The 16,633-nt window shown below is 38.3% G+C and overlaps 4 protein-coding genes and 1 pseudogene across 7 annotated transcripts; 2 read left to right on the top strand and 3 right to left on the bottom strand.

Annotated features, from left to right (window-relative positions):
* Positions 1–519: 519 nt before the first annotated feature.
* Positions 520–1,545, top strand: LOC104781169 (ethylene-responsive transcription factor ERF036 pseudogene; annotated as a pseudogene). The gene has a single exon (XR_015594672.1). The product of XR_015594672.1 is annotated as an ethylene-responsive transcription factor ERF036 pseudogene (transcript).
* A 1,617-nt stretch (positions 1,546–3,162) lies between these two features.
* On the bottom strand, positions 3,163–7,315 carry LOC104781179 (putative inactive ATP-dependent zinc metalloprotease FTSHI 2, chloroplastic). Its single transcript, XM_010505782.3, has 11 exons — positions 5,798–7,315; positions 5,515–5,687; positions 5,240–5,341; positions 4,990–5,154; positions 4,728–4,868; positions 4,361–4,519; positions 4,176–4,261; positions 4,014–4,092; positions 3,765–3,887; positions 3,635–3,691; positions 3,163–3,539 (listed from the first exon to the last, which is right to left on the bottom strand). The coding sequence occupies exons 1-11, from the start codon at positions 7,125–7,127 to the stop codon at positions 3,324–3,326; spliced, it is 2,631 nt and encodes an 876-aa protein (XP_010504084.2). The 5' UTR covers positions 7,128–7,315; the 3' UTR covers positions 3,163–3,323.
* Positions 7,316–7,441: 126 nt separating this feature from the next.
* LOC104781188 (CASP-like protein 3A1) lies at positions 7,442–8,429 on the bottom strand. Its single transcript, XM_010505791.3, has 2 exons — positions 8,051–8,429; positions 7,442–7,962 (listed from the first exon to the last, which is right to left on the bottom strand). The coding sequence occupies exons 1-2, from the start codon at positions 8,311–8,313 to the stop codon at positions 7,608–7,610; spliced, it is 618 nt and encodes a 205-aa protein (XP_010504093.2). The 5' UTR covers positions 8,314–8,429; the 3' UTR covers positions 7,442–7,607.
* A 98-nt stretch (positions 8,430–8,527) lies between these two features.
* LOC104781202 (nuclear pore complex protein NUP35-like) lies at positions 8,528–10,681 on the bottom strand. The gene is made up of 4 exons (XM_010505808.3): positions 10,512–10,681; positions 9,652–10,230; positions 9,181–9,292; positions 8,528–9,033 (listed from the first exon to the last, which is right to left on the bottom strand). The coding sequence occupies exons 2-4, from the start codon at positions 10,218–10,220 to the stop codon at positions 8,734–8,736; spliced, it is 981 nt and encodes a 326-aa protein (XP_010504110.1). The 5' UTR covers positions 10,221–10,230; positions 10,512–10,681; the 3' UTR covers positions 8,528–8,733.
* Positions 10,682–11,453: 772 nt separating this feature from the next.
* LOC104781212 (cell division cycle protein 27 homolog A-like) lies at positions 11,454–16,606 on the top strand. 3 transcript variants are annotated; one of them, XM_087507345.1, is made up of 16 exons: positions 11,454–11,723; positions 12,112–12,184; positions 12,282–12,391; positions 12,550–12,596; positions 12,909–13,006; positions 13,126–13,415; positions 13,549–13,668; positions 13,884–14,061; positions 14,291–14,469; positions 14,582–14,647; positions 14,788–14,907; positions 15,105–15,181; positions 15,368–15,487; positions 15,575–15,794; positions 15,938–16,219; positions 16,341–16,606. In XM_087507345.1, the coding sequence occupies exons 1-16, from the start codon at positions 11,619–11,621 to the stop codon at positions 16,395–16,397; spliced, it is 2,142 nt and encodes a 713-aa protein (XP_087363471.1). In that variant the 5' UTR covers positions 11,454–11,618; the 3' UTR covers positions 16,398–16,606. The 3 variants fall into 3 exon arrangements, 2 of the variants coding, with proteins under 2 accessions (XP_087363471.1, XP_087363475.1); XR_015594673.1 differs by having other exon boundaries at positions 11,461–11,723; positions 14,291–14,487; XM_087507349.1 differs by having other exon boundaries at positions 11,461–11,723; positions 15,941–16,219.
* Positions 16,607–16,633: the final 27 nt, after the last annotated feature.

Raw genomic sequence — 16,633 nt, forward strand, 5'->3', positions numbered from 1 at the left:
TGTTTTGAGCTTCATGGTAATTGAAAGACGGGTAGGCTAAATATCACTTAAAATGGAGCGTCTGGTTGCATTAGTCAAATTTTGTATTTTTATTTTCTTTGATAGTTTGACACACTTCCACCCAATTATATAACCTTTGAAATCAGAAATAGTCTACTTGTTGACAAAAAAGAAAAGAAAAGAACCATCTATGATTATCTGAAATCATTACTGAACGCAAAAAAAAAATATTCATAATTGTTTTTTTGTTGTTGTTGTTAATTTTCCATATAGCTGTTTTTTTTTTAAGTTCAACATTTCTATATAGTTTGAAGAGTCTAATTTGGTATGATTGTAAGTTTTGACCATAATATGAAAAATATTCTCCAATGGTACAATATTACTATAATTGTTTTTTTTTTTGCTTTATATGTACGATTATAATAATTAAAACCAGAAAACAAATCTTTTTTTTTTGCTTTTACCAGAAAACAACGTGTTGTGTTTTTTTTTATTAGAAAATAAAACCTAGGAATTGAAGCTCATATGAGATGTGCAGTCTATAAATATCAACATGTCTCACATCCACACAAACAAGACGAAGAAGTAAAAGTTATCTCTCTCTCTCTCTCTTTTTCTCAGAACAAAAGAGTACAAAAAATGTCGTCACTCAACAGCTCTTCATCACCAACATCATCGTCATCGGACCAATCTGATGCAACTACTACTACTACAAGCAGCACCCACTTGTCTGAAAAGAACACAAGAAAGAGACGAAGAGACACTTCTTCTTCAACTTCTTCTTCATCTCCTAAGCATCCTGTGTACAGAGGCGTACGGATGAGGAGCTGGGGCAAATGGGTCTCTGAGATCAGACAACCTCGCAAGAAAACTCGTATCTGGCTCGGCACTTTCGCCACCGCTGACATGGCGGCGCGTGCTCACGACGTCGCTGCTCTCACCATCAAAGGCTCCTCCGCGGTCATAAATTTCCCTGAGCTTGCTTCTCTCTTCCCTCGTCCGGTGTCTTCTTCGCCGCAGGATATTCAGGCAGCCGCCGCTGAAGCAGCCGCCATGGTGGTCGAAGGAAAAACGTCAGAGACAGAGACAGAGACTTCCTCGGAAGCACCGCCGCGGCCGTCAGAGTCGTCCGAGGAGGAGAGGCTGGAGGAGATCGTGGAGTTGCCTAACATCGAAGAGGGGAGGTACGACGGAAGCGTGACGTCACGTGATGATCTGGCTTACTCTGAGCCGTTGGATTGTTGGGTGTATCCTCCGGTTATGGATTTTTACGAAGAAATCTCAGAGTTTAATTTCGTGGAGTTATGGAGCTTTTCTCCTCATACGGAACTGATTAATTAATCACTAATTACGTTAGTTAATTATATTGCTGTCATAGATAATAATTATACCATTTGTTTTTTTCGTATGGGATAGGTCGATACGTAGTACTTGGCTAAGTTGTAACATAGGCTAAGGGCTTTAGTGTCTATAGTAAACAATTATTGTAAAATATACCTATGTATATGTGTAATATATATCATACAATCATCGTTAGTTTGGAAATTTGTAACTATCCTCACGCAATGTTCTTGTAGTACGTACATGTGAATTAACAAAACCAAAATGTTATTTTACTCATTTCTTAACGTATAAATTCTTAAAAGAGTCAATGGTCATTCTTTGTTTCTTTCTCACCAGTCATTGACCCTGTTCTCTTCTCCAATGCTGACTCACGTGTTATAGATATTTTAAATTTTTATAATATTGTGAAGAAAGAGTTCGAATCTAAAACTAATAAAATGTTCATAAGTTTGGTATAAAATTACTTTCCAATTTACAAGATTGAAAGACTATTATCTCTAAGCATGTATAAGCAAGAAAATTATACTATTATAGTTAGGTAACTGTGAGAGTTTAGGTTGGAACATAAATTATAGTAGTGATTAGTTATACGAGAGAATGCATTATAGAACACGCTAAAATTAATTCCAACGAGGTACACCGTCCGGTCATTTAATTTACTTATAAAATATTTTGGCTTTTCTTTGGTATCGTATCACTCAATGTTTGTCAAAAAAATGAACTAGCTCCTCTGCTATTACAACCAACGTAGAATCACACAGTGGATAAAAAAGTTCAATCTCTTATTCCAACCAACAGAACTATAACGGATAAAGTAGTTTTGTTTTGGTTTTTTTTGGGGTCACGGGTTCCACCCATAGTAGAATATTATACTCATACTAAATTCTTGTATTCGTTTGTTTTTATCAAACTAATGACACAATTGGCCAAAAGATAATATAAAACGAATAATTCAAACTAAAAAAAAAAAAGTAAAAAACGCACTTGATTTTCATAAAAGGTGGGATTACAGTTCAAGTTCCATTTTCAAATATCTCTTTTATTTTAAATTTGTATATTATTATTAGTCTTCTTAAACACGACTATAAATATAAATTTTTAATTATTTAGTATTTGAACGTGTTTATTTTTGGTTTAAATATATAATTTAACTGAAAACGAGCAACCAGAGAAGAGGAGAAGAGTCAAATATTGCCGTTGTGGACCTCTTTTTGTTTTTGTCAATTTCTTTTGACGAATTCAATTTATGTTTTCTACCGTTGTATAATAAGATTTAATAAACCTTTGGCACCTAATAATATGAGAAAGACAAAGAACCCAATGGAATCGTGTTGAAACTATTCACAGAGATTATTTTAATATGACAAAACTATATGAATCATTATCTCGTGCTTACTTCTCGAAGTCCCTTTGATAAAAATGTAAATAAAAATGAGATGGGTGGGTGGGCATCAATAATAGAGACTAAGCCATTAAGGTGACCAATAAGGAGGTTAAGTAAAAAAATTAATAAAAAGAATTAAAATTGGTAATACGTAAATATCATTTAGTTGTCAAATCTTGCAAGTCAAATGTTATCTGCCTTGTAATATAATCAAATAGTTTTGTGTGTTTATCGACCAACCTATGGACTCTTTACTTGATTTTGATTTTCATCAACTTTGCTATTTCACCTAAAATATATCCACAAAATCATACCTTACCATGTGCCATTTTTCAATGTCTCTCAGTTCCTTTCTAAATTAATTAGGTCCATGCTTTACATAACTTTTTCGTGACAGTATGTCAAACAATTAAAAGTTGACCATTCTTTCAATATGGATGAGGAATGGGAATTATTTATTGAAGCTCAAAGAATTATCTAACCATACACTAAGATTACAGAGGAAATGTAAAACAAAAGATCAATCTCATTGCCTCTCTAATTGGTTTTGATAATGATGTTTGTTGTTTGCCACAAACTGTGTCTCTCTTTCATCTTATGAACTGTTTTTCGCGGTAGTCATGTCCAGTTTCATCACTGTCTCTTCAAGCTCAATCCGTTTGATTTTCCTGAGTTCAAGGATGCTTGGTGGCATTGGTTTAATGGAGCCATAGAGCTCAACAAGAGTGAAGAATTCTTGTTTCGTAAGACTTTTCTTTTGAACCAGTTTCTGTACCACCTCGTCCATGAGCGTCCGGTTCCTTCCAAGAATCTGGTGCATGCATTTTGTTTAATTATATTAAAGAGAGCCTATATAAAAGGAGAATGCTGTAATACAGTTTTAGTCGATTTAGAAGTCTTTTTTACCTCTTTAGCACGCTCGTAACACATGTTCAATATCCGCAATGCCTCCGTATCAATATCCTGAAAATCCAAGTATTCAAAGATGATATTTGTTTCTGAATATTGAACCAACTACAACAACTTGTGGCCTTACGTTAATTCGATCAGCTACCCAGAAGTTATTCAAGCCATGATGCTTATCAGAAAGACCACCGAGAACCAATGATCGAGCAGCTGACCTTGCGTTATCCGATGTTTCAGCCCATATCGTGCTTAACTGGAACAAATCATTAGCAAAGATTGGTAACTCAAAAAACACTACTGGAGAAAAGTAAAATCACAGATCATATCTAGATGAAGTTTCTGATGCAGTGTCATGGTTAAGGGGAAACATATCTCTCACCTGATCCTCACCATACCATAGTTCATCTGCAGCTCGAGGTGCTAACTGAACAGTTATATGATCCAAGATGGATTGTCGGCTGCATATAGTAGACCATAGAAGGACTTGGATTAATGTAAAGAAACCACAGGAAAGTAAAGCTGTATTACTAAAGCCACAAACCTAAGCATCCCTTCCTTAAATTTGATATGATCCATCTTCACCCGGACATAACCCAATTCTCTACCAGCTCTAGGGTTGATTGTCAGCTGGTCAAAGCCATCGAAATGTCACAGTGCGGCATAACAGAAAATTAAAGCTTCAATGTAGTAAGGGGGGTTTGAAGGGAAAAGATTTTAGAAACTTACAAATTCTATATTCTTCATATCAGGAAAGTTCACTGCTACAACAGCCATAGCAGCTTCATTTATAGCTACTTGTCGCCATGTCTCGGAGCTTCTGTCTTTTCTATCTAACATTCCTCTTTCTTCTATTTGTGCAGCTTGAAGCAAATCATCTGTTGTTAACTGCATTAGAGTTACAGAGAATATATAATTTCTCAGTCTTTTACTCGCTGGTATTAAAAATAAACTTTTCAACTTATTATTAGCCTAAGCTGCTTCTCTAGCACAACGCCCAAGAGCTTAATCCATTGGTATACGATCCTAACATTCGAAACCAAACCCATCCAAAAGCAAAAGCGGATACAATTCGAACTAAAAATATTGATCTCACCTCTGTTCTTCCATCACGCATCATATTAATTGCTGCTATCTCAACAATATTGGCAAGTTCTGCTCCAACCATGCCATCTGTCATGCTAGCAACTGCCATATAGTCCAAATCTTCAGCCATTGGCTTCTTGCGAGCATGGACCTAAACAGCAAAACCAAAACAAAGATATAGCTTTGAACCGAAGGACAAAACTCTACATAGCGGAAGAACTTTGCAAATTTACAAGTTTAAGAATACAAAAACACATACGCCAAGTCATTACCTGCAAAATTTCCATCCGTCCAATAAGACCAGGTTTAGGGATAAATATTTTGCGGTCAAACCTTCCAGGCCTCACAAGCGCAGGATCTAGAATATCTGGTCTGTTTGTGGAAGCGATGGTAATGACCTCTCCCCTTCCTTCAAAACCATCTAAAGAAACAAGGAGCTGTACCAAACACAAAAAACGAATAAAAGTTTCACCCTTAGAAAAACGAAGAAGACTATTACACGCAATCTAAAATATCTGGAACCTGATTGAGAGTGGCATCCCTTTCTTGTCCTCCAGAACCCTTTATTAAACCACGCTCCCTTCCAACAGCATCTAATTCATCAATGAAGACCACAGATGGAGCCTGCAGAGAGACCACCTTTATATTAGCATCTGGAAAAAGACTGAATCCTCATTATACAATGAGAATCATCAGAAAATGAACCCAGAGGTATTTCTTTACTATCTGATAAATGAAACTGAAGGTGAGATTTAAGTTCCACGACCAACACTTGTAAGCAAAGTTACAAGACTCACATTCTCTCTAGCTTCCTGATACAATGCTCTGACACGAGAAGCACCGACACCAACATATATTTCCACAAACTGAGATGCAGAGATAGAGAAAAAATTCACTCCTGCTTCGCCAGCTACAGCTTTTGCCAGTAGAGTTTTTCCCACCCCAGGAGGCCCACATAAAAGAATACCACCTAAAGCAAAACACAATATTGAAGAGATGATCAAATAGCAAAAGGATATATAAGTTTATACCAAATACTTGGTGATTTAAGGAAAAACAGAATTTGTCGCAACATCGAACCTGGAATCTTAACACCTCTCCTACGGTACATTTCTCCATGAGTAAAAAACTTAACGATCTCCTCGAGTTCAAGACGAATCTTCCCAAGCCCAGCAACATCTGTAAATTTCACATCCACACCCCTCTCCAGATACTCAGGTAGCCTCTTATTTGATGCTCTTCTCACACGTGCGCCTGATTTCATGAACTGCATTGCCATCTGTAAGTATGGATTTTTCTCACCTGTTCCTTCTTCACCCTCCTCATCCTCTTCCTCAATACCTTCCATCTCCCTCTCCAACTCCCTCATTTTCTTCCTCTCATCTGCTTCTGCCTTCTCGATCTTCAACCTGTCTTCATAATCCTTCTTTTGCTTCCTATAGTTAAGCACCACCACACGATAGAATATATAAAAGAACACCAATCCAAGAGCAGTAGCCACATTAGGATCCTGAGCTAATTTTGCCCACATATCCGCCATATCTCGATAGTTTCTCCTCGCCTCACGCAAAGATTCCTCGTACTTCTTCTTCCTAACAGCTTTCCTTTTCTTCCTCTCCTGTTGTTTCTTCTGCGCCTTCATACTCTTTTCCATCATCTCTCTTTCCTCTTTCATCCTCTCAAGCTCCTCCTTCCTCTCCCTCTTGAAACCCTCCCTCATTTTCTTCAACTCAGCAGCACGTTTAGACTCCTTCTTTGGCTTAAACCATGTTAACATATAAGCAGGCACTCTCCACAAAAACCCTAAATAAGGAGACGGCACAGGAGGCCTCTTAACCGGAGGAGTATAAGCATTAACACAGGCAACATCAATCCCTAACTCATCCCACTGCTCCCAAAACCTCTTATTACCATCCAAAGAAGGCAACACAGTCCTCAATACTCTAGAATCCTCTAAAACAACTAACACAGGCTCTACCTTTTGCCGCAAAGTTAAATTAGGAGGCTTTATCACATGCTTAAGCTTACCTTCAGCTTTTAAGCTCAAAATGTCAGTGTAAGGTATACGATTCGAAACTACAGGAAGGTCTTTAGACCAAGCTTTAAGCTGCTCAAGAGTTAAAGCCTCCTGAGGTTTCTTCTGAGTTCTCTTTCTCTCTGATACCTTCGCCGCTGCGAGTGACGGTTGCGCCAGGGAAGCGGAGATTACAGTGAGAGTGATGGGTATTGCGAGAAGATTGACTTGGGTTGATTTGGATTTCTCTTTCTCTTCGCTATCATGATGAACATCGTTCGTAGCTGAATTGGTTTGGCATGAAATTGAAGGGTAATTTCTAGGGTATCTCTGACGGTTCTCCGGTGAAAGGAATTGAGAAGGTGGTGACGAATGCAGAGGGAAACGACAAGCCATGATGTAGTTCGATTGAAGGAAAGAAGAATTCAACTTAGAAGAAGTGAATTACAATAAACCAAGCGAGTCGAGATCGCCATTAAAACGTATAGAAGAGCTTCATTTCTCAGGCGAAGGGATGGGATAGAAGAAACAGAGAGAATACAGAAACAGTTTGGTAATTTAAAATGACTTTTTAAAGAAAGCCCAATAGGCCCATTTAGCTCATAAACGTTTAAATCCAGCCGCGAAAAAAAGGCGTTCTCTAAATCGGGACGCGGAAATTAGTTTGAATTATTTACTTTGTCGTTTATAAAGGAACTTGGTCAACATAATTTCAAAACAACTTTGGAATTCGAAGTTTTTAGCTGACATCGATTGAAACAAAACAATTCCAAAAATCAATACATAACATAAATAATTATTGTAATGGTGAAAAAAAAACATCGGACAAGACGATGGAAGGAAAGTTACAAAAGGGTAAAACAGTAACTATTGTTTCTAGCGGTCGCGTGAGAGACGGAGAACGTCGAGAACAGAAGAAGCGGCGAGGAGGAGAAACGCGAACAATGAGAAGACGACGGAGAATGCGAGATGGTCACAGAAGAAACCAAGAGATTTGCAGAAGTTTGGAAGAGGCATGTGTCTGATTCCTGTTCTGTTCATATTCGTTACTCCTAAAGCCGCGGATCCTCCACTCACCATCGCGTATCCAAATATCTGATCTGCAATGAAGCAAAACCATGCTTGTGTTCTTGTCGGGATCACGGGAGATCTTTTCATCAGTCTTGTTCCGCTTGTGATAAGTTGGACCAACGAGTAAAGAACCGTCGCAGATGAAACCACCACTAGATATCTGTTTAAAGCATTCAAATAAATATGTCACATTGTCACACTTGTTCACTTACATTTATGATTTACTATGAAATTTGAATTTGGCTTACATTAGAGAATCTGAGAGAGACCAAACGGCGTGGAGCTGAAACTCGAAACCGTAGAGAGTGGTCATGCTAGTCTCGTGTGCTGTCACCATTAATGTCACAGCAACCACCGATACAGCCATGCACATAGCTCTTAGCGCAACCATTGCCACGTCATTGCGTCTTCTGCCGTAAGTGGTGGCTGTGTGCACCACGTCGCGGATATCAAGCTTCTTTTCTTCAGTCACAACGGTCGACTTTTGTTTCTGCTCTGCTGCTTTCGCCATTGTGAGTTTGTAATATGTAATTAATTTACACGAGAGCCACGCCACGCCACAGACGGGATTTATAAGCTTAACATGATAGACACGTGGCTAGCTTTATAGTGAGAAGTTCAAAACACTTCCCGTGAGGCTTCTCAGGTGAGGTCTATGTAATCAGTGTTCGTTCTGCACGAGGAATGACCTCAGTCTGCTCAAATACAAACAACAATAAAACAGCTAGAAGAGAAGATTTTTTTTTATATTTCTTAATCAGATTTGTACTGAATTTTAGCTGTCGGTCAATACAAAGACAATTTTTGGAAAACACCTCTCACAATTTGAATTTTGATCACGCTCTAAATTTACCTACCCACTCTGCTCTCAAAAACTTCAAGTAATCTTGTGTATAGATGAGCCACTAGGGAAATGACTACCAAAGAAGCTTTAAACACCGAACATCAAGTCGTAGACCTTTGCGACCATCGACCTCGATGGGGAGGCCATAGCACCACCGCTGGTTTGAGGGGAGAAAGCGCTACCGTTTTGCAAGTACTGAAGACGAGATGAGGGTCGAGCAGTGTCTCTGGTGGATAATGGTGGAGGTAGAGGCGTGAATCCTTGGTTGTTGAGTCTCTCGTTTAACGCTTGCTTCTGTATCGGGTCTACTGGCTTCACTCCTACTATTACCACTCCGTTTATCATCATCCCACCTTTGTTCAGCGCTTTATGTGCATCAGACCGATTCTGTATCAAATACACGACCACTGTTCAGTTCCATAGTTTCCTTTATAAAGAAGATTTGATTAGATTATCATGTATGACGACTCGTCTAGAATAACTATGAATGATTATCAACATGCATCAAACATGTTTGAAGGGAAGAAGAGTAACCTGGTAGAGGATGTGCATCCAGTTAGCATTGCTTGGACCAGGAACATGTTTCAAGATCATACCACACTTTTCAAACTCCCGTAGTACCAAATTTGTATCACCTGAAGAAAATCTGAGAGCAGTTATCATGATCAGTTCTTAAGATCAAAAAGATAGGACACAAATACAAGATAAGACATTTATTATCTAGAGTCAGAATCCACAATGCCCAAAAATAAAATCACAATTAACGGTGATGGTTGACAAATGAAGAAGTAAACACAGCAGTTATTAGGAACATTTCTCTAAGATCGAAAACATGAGGGACATACACAAGATGAGGCACTTAATAACACTACCAAGTGCCAGTTACTAACCATGTAACTCGAATTTCAGAGACACAAGAATATTGGCAAATCAAGAACATTTGCAACAGAAAAGTAAAACTACAGATAAACAAAGGAAAGAGCAATAAAGCTTAAAAGGCCTTACCCGTAGACAGTGACCCACTCTTCCTCATCAAGGTTACCAGTCGGTATGATCTGCCTCTGAACCTCTGGCCTAGCAACTTCCCTTGGCGGCGGAAGAGTAACCAATGCACCAGGCTGAACCACACCTTCTACAGGAGATCCTTTTCCTTTATCATCCTGCTCCATACTACTACTACCTGCCTTTGACTGCGACCACCAACTCGGACTCCCACTCTGTTGTGCATTCAGTAGAGAAAAAGATGGGCTTGCTTCCAACTTTCCTTTACCCGGAGTTGCAATATTTTTCCCAGAACTCTGGAAAGGCGTTCTCTTGTCAGATTTGGCATCTGGAGACGCTGAGTAGTCAGCAATACCTGACTCAGGAGAGAAATCAGACCGGTCATCCAAAGTATACATTGGAGGTGGTGGAAGATCTGATCCTCCGAAATTCTCACGCCATAGTGCAGATACAGCAGCTGCTTGGCCCGGGCTTGAGAATTTCCCTCTTCGTGCTGAAACAGGAGAAGCTAAATCTTGAAAAAGCAGAGACTGCCTCCCTGATTTAGGAGTCCTGTGAGCTGTAGTACTCATATTTATCTCCCTGCAAATACAACAATCGATTAGTTTTGAGCACAATTACATTAAAAAAATGCTCATCAACATCAACTAAGCTACTCTAATCAGCTCGGCAAGATCAAGATTTCATAGTTGAAGAAAACCCTCGTTTCGAAATAGATGAATCTTGCGACTGAAATCACTAATCACAGGATTTTGAACTCGAATCGTTAAATCAAAGAAGAAGGCAGTAAGATTCATGCTAATAATCGAAAGACAAGAGCAAATACACTATCTAATGGATCAATAGAGAGAGATAGATCAAACCTGAGGATGCAGATGATGATGGTGTTCCTATTCCCGCTTTCGGAATCCCTGAAGAAAAAAAAAGCTCAGCTTCGAGCTTATGGGCGCGGAGGGAAGACAATGATGAAACCCTAGAACCAAAAGATTCTAAAATCGCTAAATTCAAGCGCCTTATGGTGAATGACGAAATTAGCCTCGCGTTTGTAAAATAGCGCTGTGTTCTATGGACTGGACTTGGGCCTATCTTAAAGTTGTCGGCCCATAAGTTTTTTTCTTCAACTTATAAAATTGAATGACACTTGGGATAGAGGGTTAATGTCATTTTAATCATCCATAATGATGTCAAATAAAAATGTTTGTAGTTTTTTTTTTCATGTCGTTAATAAATATGCAGTATGAGGATTTAAATTGATAACATAAACACAAATCCCTAGCATTGTTAGCATCCTAATATAAACACAAATCTCTATCATAGTTAGCAATCTTAAAATGTTGAGAATTCTTATATCATTAATGCATCTTACCCTTGACTTAATTGTGTTTTTTGGCAGCATATCCATGACTTAATTAAAGAGAGATTTTGAGATTGTTTTCCTAGATTTTTTTTTCCTAAAAAAAAAGGAGAAGCTAAATCGTTAAGCTAGAATACATCGTAGATCAAAAGGTGAAAACAAAAAAATTCCCGCTCTATTCCAACGGTTTATAAAATATAATTGCGTCGTTAGTTTGGTACAAATTGTCTTTGTCTGAAATTTTAACTAATTTGGGGCTCTCAAATCTTTTTTTTTTCTTTTTTTTTTCAAATCTTACTCCACTTTGTGTGTCTTCTACCCTCATTTTCCAATTTCTTTATTTCCATTTCTGCAAAGTTCAAATCTATACTAAAACGCGATTTATTTCTTAAAACGCCAAACGTGGTCTTGTGGTGTGGTGTCCGCCAAAAAGCAGGGGGGGGGGGGCACTTTGGGTCACACAACTCACAAAAACACGCACACGCTCATCGCGTGAGAAAGGTCAAAAAGCTTTTGAAATAACTTTAGCGGCGCGCGATTTGCTAGACGAGAAACATTTACACAGCCTCCGAGGAGGAAGAGAGACACATCGATTGTCTCGTCTCATCAGAAAAAAATGGAGAATCTACTGGCGAATTGTGTCGAGAAGAACCTTAGCCAGTTTATGTTCACAAATGCCATCTTCTTCTGCGAACGTCTCCTCGCTGAATTCCCCTCTGAGGTAGGTTTCCCAATTTCGAAATCGTATAGCTTCGATCACATCACATTGTTGTTTCAATTTCTCTTCCGGTCTGATCCGATCTACCTAGCTCTGACCCAGAGTAGACATTTCTCGATTTTAGACGGTGTCGAGTTCTAGGTTTTTTTTTTTTTTTTTCCCGATGCAGTTGGAATCGAGAGGGTCTAAATTATGAGTTCTTCAATATGACTGAACTGATTTCTTATCCCGGCTTGATTTTGTGAATTTTTGTTCTTCGATTTCTCAATTATGTATTCGTATCTCGAATTCTAGGTTTATGTTTCAGTAGATATATTAGCCAATTTGAGATTTGTTCTTTAGTTCTTTCTTGTTCTATGATTCTGGTGATCAACTAGTTTTCATTATGCAGGTGAACTTGCAATTGTTAGCTAGGTGTTATTTGAGTAACAGTCAAGCTTATAGTGCTTATTATATCCTCAAAGGTATTTGGATTCTTCTAACTTTGAACATTTCATGAATTGATTGTTTACATATGTTTGGAAACACTAAACTTGTTTTTTTACATTGTGAAAATTGAAGGTTCGAAAACGCCTCAGTCACGGTACTTATTTGCATTCTCATGCTTTAAGTTGGATCTTCTTGGAGAGGCTGAAACCGCATTGTTGCCTAGTGAAGATAATGTTGATGAAGTATATGGCATTGCTTTTTTTTTTACTTGATTTTCCAAGCTAAATTTTGAGAAACCTCTGTTGAATTTTCAGTGGCAAGGATGTTACTGTCTTTTTTTGGGGGCGTGAAAATTGGCAATTGCTGACTAGTGACTACTGCTTTTTTTTTTAACATGCAGGTTCCTGGTGGTGCAGCTGGGCATTATCTTCTTGGTCTTGTATATAGGTAACGGCTTTTTTGCTTTGCAAGTTCTATATAAGATATTGTTGGCTCTCGTATGTAGTACTTCTCTGTCTTTTGTATACTGATGCTGTAACAAGCTTACTAATTTACTGCATCTTTTACTGCAATGGAACAACTTTCCTATGCTGCAGTTCATCTTTAGTCTAAGTATGCTTCAGAATCCAAATGCCAAAGAGAGAAAAACAACAATATTGACAGTCTATATGGATTTTTTGTAACCCTCAATATGTTCCATTTGCTAAGGCTGATGGTATTAGCTTCTGACATGTGTTACTCTCTGGTTCATGCTTCCAGATATGCTGGGAGGAAGAACAGTTCAATAGAACAGTTTAGGATGGCATTATCATTTGATCCATTGTGTTGGGAAGCGTATAGAGAACTTTGTAGTTTAGGTAAGTGAAAGCTCTGTATGAGTTATGTATTTATCAGTTTATGTTTTGGTTATTCTATCTGGAAATCTGGGGCAACAGATTTATTTCTTTGCAATGGCGTTCTGTGATTACCTTTTCAGGTGCCGCTGAAGAAGCCTCAACAGTTTTCGGAAATGTTGCTTTCCAGCGTCTTCAGGAAACTTTTGTCACGCAAAGAATAAACTTCTCAGAAGGAGCAAACATAAACCAGCTTACAGATTCTGATAAGGCCTCAAGAGATACAAGTTTATGGCGAACAGAACATGTTCCAGGAGAGAACCAACAAGATCTGAAAATTAGGCAGCTTGGAGCAGATATTCCGCCAGATACTGACAGGCAACTTAATACAAATGGATGGGACTTGAACACACCTTCTCCGGTGATTTCACAGGTGATATAATTAAGTCGAGCTTAAAATCCTTAGTTGTTGAATGTCTGTAATCTGCTTCATGACCTATTCCTTTCATAGGGTAATGAGAAGTTTGTAAGATGCCTCCTTATCTCTAAGTATCTATATTGTTTAGGTATTGGATGCTCCACCACCTCTGCTTCATAAGAATATGCTTCGTTCAGCAGTGGAAGGATCTTTGATGTCTGTACATGGAGGGGGCCGGATAAAATTTAGTGAAGAAATGTCAGCAGAGGTTTTATATCTGCAATGAGCTTTTTAAGTGCTTTCAATCCTTGCTTTCTTTGCATAAGCGTTTTCTCATTATTGCATATGCGAACAGTGAACATCTAGCATTGCAAATATCTTAACATAGAGCTTCGCCACCTTGTTTCTATCTTCTAGCTCTATGGCTGAACCATCTAAAGCTACTTGATTTATTGGTCTTCTTTTACTTTCCCTATCTTGAAGGCTACAGAAGGGTCTGGCCGTCGCCGTAGTGCTAGAATAGCAGCAAGGAAAAAGATTCCTATGTCGCAGTCATTTGGTAAAGATTCCTATCGGTTACATCTTTCACCTTCCGAGTCAAACTGTGTACCTTCTCTTTCCTCGATGATTGAAAAATGCCGAATCCAAAGCAGCAAGGAAGGTAACGTTTTCCTCTTATATATTTTTTATTTTATGTCATCCCAACCGGGCCACAGAGCATCAACTGGTTATAGTTTTTGAATTCTTTTGAGGAAAAAGTTAGATCTTTAGTTAGAATAAATGATGCAAAAGTATTTAGGTGGCTTAAGTATTTTATAGGACAAATTGACAATAAGGCTTGACCATATGTGTCCGGCGGTTCCTGATACCGTTATTCTTAAATGATTCAGCAACGACGTCAGGCCAGTCTATAAGTGACATTGGAAGCTCTGTTGATGATGAGGAAAATAAAAATCCTAGTGAATCTTCCCCTGATAGTTCCAGCCTCATTTCTGGAATCTCGGAAGTGCTAAACCTTCTGAGAATTCTTGGAGATGGCCACAGGCATTTACTTATGTACAATTGTCAGGTACTTTATTAAGACAATGTGCGTATGGGTTCATATTCTTCAACTTGAATACTCTGCCTAATAGTTAAACTATCGATGTCAATCCAAAATAACAAAATTGATACTACTGCAGGAAGCTTTGTTGGTATATCAAAAGCTATCTCTGAAACAATACAATACACACTGGGTTCTCGTGCAGGTGATAATATGAGTAGCTTTTCCTGAGCGCTGTTTTATTGGAAATGGAAGCCAGCTTAAATGATCATATTAGTTCATTGACCCTTTCTATTTTCCTTTCGTTGGCGCTGAAACTAAAAAATGAGAAACGTTTTGACACAGGTTGGAAAAGCATATTTTGAGCTACAAGACTACTTCAACGCTGACTCTACCTTTACTCTTGCTCATCAAAAGTATCCTTATGCTTTGGAGGGAATGGATACGTACTCCACGGTTCTTTATGTGAGATGTTGTCAATATTTACAAATCTTCCTGCTATATATTATGAACTGTCCCCGAACTAACTCTTGAACATGATGTTGACTGTGAGAATTACCTGTTGCGATGTCAGCATTTAGAACTTGATTTTGAGATCCACTTGCAGGGAGTTATATGTTATTGTTTTACTTTTTAGTGATTTCGTGTCTTTGTTTTTGAAGCACCTGAAAGAAGAGATGAGGTTGGGCTATCTGGCTCAGGAGCTGATTTCAGTTGACCGCCTATCTCCAGAATCCTGGTATCATTCTTAGAGTCAACCACATATGTCTGTGTTAAGATTTTAATACCTACAGGCTTTAACCAAAACCCGTAAACAGAAACTAGTTTTTAGCAGATCATCTCAAATTTCAATATCTGAAACTGCATAGTTGCTCTTTGCTTGGATTTTTTTCTGTAATGACTGTGGTAGCAATGTGAATTGCAGGTGTGCTGTTGGGAACTGCTACAGTTTGCGTAAGGACCATGATTCTGCTCTCAAAATGTTTAAGAGAGCTATCCAACTGAATGAAAGATTCACATATGCGCATACCCTTTGTGGTCACGAGTACAATTCCTTTCTATGTGTCTCTGTGTGTCTTATTGTGCATATAACCATGCATGTACAATAATAACATACGGTCTGGCTTCACAGGTTTGCTGCATTGGAAGATTTTGAGGGTGCAGAGAGATGCTACCGGAGGGCACTGAGCATAGATACAAGACACTACAATGCTTGGTACGGTCTAGGAATGACCTACCTTCATCTGGAGAAATTCGAGTTTGCGGAACACCAATTTCAACTGGCTCTTAAAATAAATCCAAGATCTTCAGTCATCATGTGCTACTATGGAATTGCTTTGCATGAGTCAAAGGTTGGTACCTAATATACGCTCTTCCCTATCAAGTCTTACTTATATCATATATTGTGATATTCAGATTTAGCTGTGAAACTATGCTTGGCAGAAAAGATAATAGTTCAGAGATAATCTATTAAAATTGAGATAATATTTTGCAGAAGAACGATGAGGCGTTGAATATGATGGAGAAGGCTAAACTCACTGATGCTAAGAATCCGCTCCCAAAGTATTACAAGGCTAACATATTAGCCAGCCTCGGTGATTATCACAAAGCCCAGAAAGTTTTAGAAGAGCTCAAAGAATGTGCTCCTCAAGAGAGCAGTGTCCATGCGTTGCTTTTCAATATATACAAACAACTAAAGCTATATGACAAAGCTGTGTTACATTTCGGCACTGCTTTGGATTTGAACCCTTCTCCGTCTGATGCTGTCAAGATAAAGGTTAAGAGTCCTTCACCTTTTTTTTGCTTCACAAGCATCAAATAACAATGTTTTTCAAGATACATCCTTTGAAAATTTTCATGTTTTTGGTTTGATAGAATTATCTTCGCTGTGCCTACAGGCTTACATGGAGAGGCTGGTAATACCAGACGAGTTGGCAATGGAAGAGAATTTGTAGATTCATTGTGCAGGTGTATACACCCGTATAACCCAAAGCCATCTATAATTTTTCTCATCTTGTGATAGGATTAATCCTAAAACCAAACTTTGCAAATTTCACTAACTGATTAAATATTTTAGGGGTTAACTACAGAAATTGTATAGAGTTGGGTTGAAATTTGCATTTCTTTATTAGAACATCTTTATCAATAAAACTTATTTGTTTTCTTCCTCTGCCTATATTTGTGGCACTCA

This window comes from Camelina sativa, chromosome 1 (assembly GCF_030686135.1).
Source record: "Camelina sativa cultivar CO46 ecotype springtype chromosome 1, ASM3068613v1".
Taxonomy (NCBI): Eukaryota; Viridiplantae; Streptophyta; class Magnoliopsida; order Brassicales; family Brassicaceae; genus Camelina; species Camelina sativa.